The sequence below is a fragment of the Solanum pennellii genome, chromosome 6 (genome assembly GCF_001406875.1).
Source record: "Solanum pennellii chromosome 6, SPENNV200".
Classification (NCBI taxonomy): Eukaryota; Viridiplantae; Streptophyta; class Magnoliopsida; order Solanales; family Solanaceae; genus Solanum; species Solanum pennellii.
Window position 1 is genome coordinate 60,627,927 of NC_028642.1, and position 5,069 is coordinate 60,632,995.

General features: G+C 35.3%; 1 protein-coding gene across 2 annotated transcripts in view; it reads right to left on the minus strand.

The window, feature by feature from the left end:
• LOC107023678 (E3 ubiquitin-protein ligase MIEL1) overlaps window positions 1–5,069 on the minus strand; it is a 9,476-nt gene that overhangs the window by 1,187 nt on the left and 3,220 nt on the right. Inside the window, exons 8-11 of one of the 2 annotated variants that reach the window (XM_015224447.2) lie at window positions 3,965–4,047; window positions 3,776–3,867; window positions 3,602–3,671; window positions 339–377 (exon numbers count right to left, since the gene is read on the minus strand). In XM_015224447.2, the coding sequence (XP_015079933.1) occupies window positions 339–377; window positions 3,602–3,671; window positions 3,776–3,867; window positions 3,965–4,047 (284 nt within the window). Of the gene's footprint in view, window positions 1–338; window positions 378–1,754; window positions 3,451–3,601; window positions 3,672–3,775; window positions 3,868–3,964; window positions 4,048–5,069 lie in introns of those variants that run through there. The other variant, XM_015224448.2, reaches the window with a different exon arrangement.

The following is a 5,069-nucleotide window of genomic DNA, read 5'->3' on the forward strand; positions in this document are numbered from 1 at the left end:
CCCCCCCGCGCACACACACAGAGAGACACCTCCCCAGCTGTACTCGGGCAGAAAAAGAAAGTTTGAAAAAGTAAAAAGTGTCTTCAAGATCCCAATTCAACAGGTTGTTGTTTTCTTTTGTCCATTTTTTATATATAATAAGGAAGTTACAAAACTAAAAGTTTCTTATGCTCAATTTTCTTCAAATTCCATAGAAATGGAAACACTGGAATCTAAAATGAACAAGCATCATATAAAAGTAAAAATTGACAACATACTGGACATATTTTTTCCCCTTATTAGATACTCCATAGAAGATTTGAATGACAAACATCATAAAACAAGAAAGAGCAACATACCTCATAACGATATTCTTCAGGCATGGCTGTAGCTTCAATCTATACATAAGAAACTTGATCATCAATAAACAATCACAATGCACTGTGGTTAATATCATGCGCTGAGATGTGCTATAACAATTGAGCAACAAACACACGAAGATCATATTGACTCAAAATATGCATATATGAATAAACCATGTAAAGTCTCTGCTTTCTTCCCCGCCAGAAAAAAATATCTAAAACTTAGAATCAACCAATCATCCAGCTCAGTAAAATGCAGTCTCCAGAGAGTTGTGTAGGTCAAATGGCAATTACCAAATAAACTGCAGTGTGGTTAAGAACCTGCAGTACCAAAAAGCCACATCTTCCTCTACTCCCAAGTTTAAAAAAAAAAGGGACAAAAACGACATCCGTCAAAAAAACTTATTCTCATATTATGACATGAGATAGCATTCTCGGCGATAACGATTTAGCATATCCAACTGGAACAGTTTGGAGTTTGGTGCACCAGAGTACGTTCCAATCTGTCCTCAACAGCCATTGACATATCCACACATTTTTAAAACCAACATGAAATCCTCTTGAAAAAAAGCGAGAATATCATGCCTAAGATCATTACAACAAGACCACTAGCATCTAGTATAGTATATCTATACAACTATACTAGAGTTCTTCTAAAGTCATGTCATTTCACATGTTGACAACTTGTGATCGGTCTAACTTGAAGACAAGGTTTTGTCCCCTAGTTTCCTCTCTTTATTCTTTGTAGGTTTTTCTAAATTTCTGCAATTGCACCTCAGAATCGTCCATCTAGCATCATTTACATCTATCCCTAATCACTACACACCAAAACTTGGTCAAAAAACTTTCCCAGTTCATATCTTCAGCTAACGTCAAATCTAACTCGTTACTGATATCTCTCGAAACCAATGCCTAATGCTCGATCATGATCTGACCCCTTGTCAGCAAATTAACTGTCTATGTAAACAGGTCTGAAGAGCGGTGACGAATTCTTAAACCAAGATGTATGTGTTACTGACAAATGAAATAGGATTCCACAAACTATAACTCAAACTCAGATATACCATCACCAAGTAAGAGATACTACCACAACAAACAAATTTAAAACAAGATACAACTTAATTTTCTTCGGACAAGTTCAAAAGTCAAACCATGTTTTGAAAACTGTAAACAGCAATGCACCTCATTGAGATGTGTTAGAATAGTAATAGGTAAATACAATCCTATTAGAACAGGAAGAGGTTTATATAATCCTATTAGAATAGATTTCAGTTTATACAATCCTATTTAGAATAGGAATAGGATTACAAATAGAAATATGAATAGTAAATCGTATCCTACTAGGTAAAGGATTGTATTCTAGTGTCTATAAATAGAAACAACACCAGCAATTCAATAATATTTTTTTCTATATTTCTCATATGGTATCAGAGCCTCTGCGCGATCTTGGTATAGATCAAAGAGCTTCCACTGCCGGCGGGCGGCTATTACCCATATATGCCGCCCGTCTGGCCAACGATTATGTTAGCAAAACTTGTAGCACCGTGTCATTTTCTCGGCGACTACTTTCATATTTAATTTGTGTAGCACCGTGCCATCTTTTCGGCAATTACTTTTTTCATAATTAATTTGTATAGCTCTGTGCAATCATTACAGTGACTACTTTCTCAAATCTGATTTCTGTAGAGCACCGTTCCATCATTCCGGTGACTACTTTTTTGTATCCTATATCTGTAGCACCGTGCGATATTTCCGGTGACTGCTTTTTCATATTTAATTTGTGTAGCACTGTGACATCCTTTCGGTGACTACCTTTTTTTTCGGTGACTACCTTTTTTTTTGCATATCTTATTTGCGTAGCACTGTGCATCTCAGGACTACTTTTCATATTTTATTTGCGTAGTACCATGGATTTTTTCGAACTACTTTTCATATCTGAGTTGCATAGCACCGCGTCTCTTTTCGGTGACTCCTCAAATTTGATTTGCATAGTTCCATACGTCTTTCCGGTAATTCAAATTAGATTTGCGTAAGGTTGTGCCATCATTCCGACCCGACCTATATTATTTCTCCTTTTTAATAGGGGCGTACCATCAATCCGACCTTTCCTATATGATTTTTGTTTTCTAGTTAGGTCGTTCCATCATTCCAACCCTACCCATATAATTTTATTTCTTAGATTGTGACCACTTTCACCATCAAATCTAATACTTTGGCGTATGAGCATGTTCTAAGCAAATTTTCGGTGACTTTCTTGTGTAATATCGACTCATTTATTGATTCCAACATTATCCATATACTTCAAAATAGTAACAGGTATATACAACCTATTAGAATAGGAAGAGGTTTATACAATCCTATTAGAATAGTATTAAGTTTATATAATCCTATTAGAATAGGAATAGGAATACAAATAGAAATAGGAATAGTAAATAGTATCCTACTTGTCTATAAACAAGGTCTCAATGTAATAATATAGAAACAACAACAATTCAATAATATTCTTTTTCCAATATTTCTCACAAGATCCAAAAGGCACAAAACAAAGAAAATTATATATATATATATATATATATATATATATATATATATATATGTTAAATTACTGGCTCTCCATTCTCTCAGTGACAAAACCCATGCTTTTAAACAGCAAATGTAGGATTTGAACTTCACGGGTTTATGTTTAGGTTTGTGTTTTGTCTCTCAATAACAAAAACCCTGCTTTTTTAGATATGTGACTCTAAAAAAGTTTCAAGAAAAAAACAATATCTATATTTCTCGTTTCTCTAATATTACTTCCTTAAAATAAGGTTGCCCTTCAATGTTACCAGTTTCCCAACAAAAAAATAAAGGTTGCTCTTCAAAAAAAATCGAGGCAAAACCAGTAAGCCGAAAGACAGTTACAGCACAATCAACTTCACTCCAGAAAAATGCCAAGGAAAGAAAGGATCGACTTTGATTTCTCTCTATGTCCTTTCAACCTCCTATCAGTTTAAGCTATATCAGCACTGGATTGGAGGATAGCTCACATGCTGTGAGCCCTTCAATCTTCACCATGTGGTGAGGGATCAAACACACCTATGTAATAATCCCCTCCATCCTCCTATCCCTAAATAAATAGTTTAAATTATACATATATCAGCATATACTCTTTTTTTTAATTGGATGTATGTATGGTGGATATTGCTTGTAGCGAAGTACAAAAAATAAATTATGGAAGAACTTTGTAGGGACTAACTGAAAGTAAAATAACTTCACACCTCCATATCTAATCTTTGCCAAGTTCCGGACATGTTGAGAACAGACTTGGAGCATATAGGGCAGCGATACCTATACAGAAAGGGGAAGACGAGTATAATATGTAAGTTAACCTGACAGGCTGATTGGCATGAAGAAAAAGAAACATAATAGTCATGCTATGGATAGAACTTTACTGGTTCTGATGGATCATCTCTGTGTGGCATTCCATATGCATTGTATGTCCACACTTCATAATTGTGGTGCCTTTCACTGAGTCGAAAAGAAACTGGACCGAACCATAAATTTACTATTAGGGTATAGTTCCAATCAAAACATACGAGCAAGTTAAGGCAGTAAAAGCCAAATGAAGAGTATACTCAAACCTCATAACAGATGGGACAATGGTTCTTCATTGAGTTCTCCACACACAAGTGATTATCACGCAGCTCCACCGAATAGCAGGATCCTGTTGCAAGAACATCATGAAAGTAGCTAAAAGAGAAGTATTCCTAAAGCTTAACGCATCAGAAAAATAAGGAGACTTTGCGCATATGATAAAACATTAATTCACCGCCGATGGCTTTTTATAAAGAAAAAGTTTATCTTCATCAGAAAAGAAAACAGAAACAGTTATTCTAAATCTATTGAAATACAGCAAACTATGCAGGCATGTGTTCGAAGTTCTGCAGATGTGTAGGAAGGAGAAAAAGTTGTACAGATTAATATTTTATGGACAAGGTTTATTAACATCTTATTATAATCTTTTATAACTAAAAGATTATAATGGATCACTGAAAAGACAAAGAACACTATTTGGTGACCTCAAGATGAGCGAGTTCCCCTTCCAGATTTTGCCTTGTTATGACCAAGGTTTATTTACAGCTCAACTTTATCAGAGACTTGCAACTAAAATTCGTTCTTCGCCAACATGAATTTAGCATCCTCGGAACCTGCATCTTCCCATCTAAAAAGACTTACAGGACCTATAGACATGAGACCTTTTTGAGTTAGACATGCTTAATTTACAAGGAAAATGTACTTATGTTCCTTTATCCTTTACAAGAATATGCCTGACTGGAACATACCACAACCATTATTATACAAATTTAGAAGTTAAAAGAAACTTGTACTTGACCACACATCATCAATAAGATTCTCCAGAACCATAGAGCGGCCGATGAATTAAGAAAGAGAGAGAGAGGATTCAACCCTATTGACAGGTTTCCTCTCTATTCTGTTAGGATGAGCAGTTCTAGCTATTTGACTTCCGTTATCCTTATTGGTTTTATGTTACTTTATTTCATTGATATAGAGATGCATGTTCGTGGCGGATCAGAGATTTTAAGGTCGTGGGTGCTCTCTTAGCTAAGGTGGCGGCGACAAATATAAAATGTAAACACACGAAAAAGCCAAAGGGGGTTCAACACACACACACACACACACATATGTGTGTGTGTGTGTGTGTGTGTATATATATATATATATATA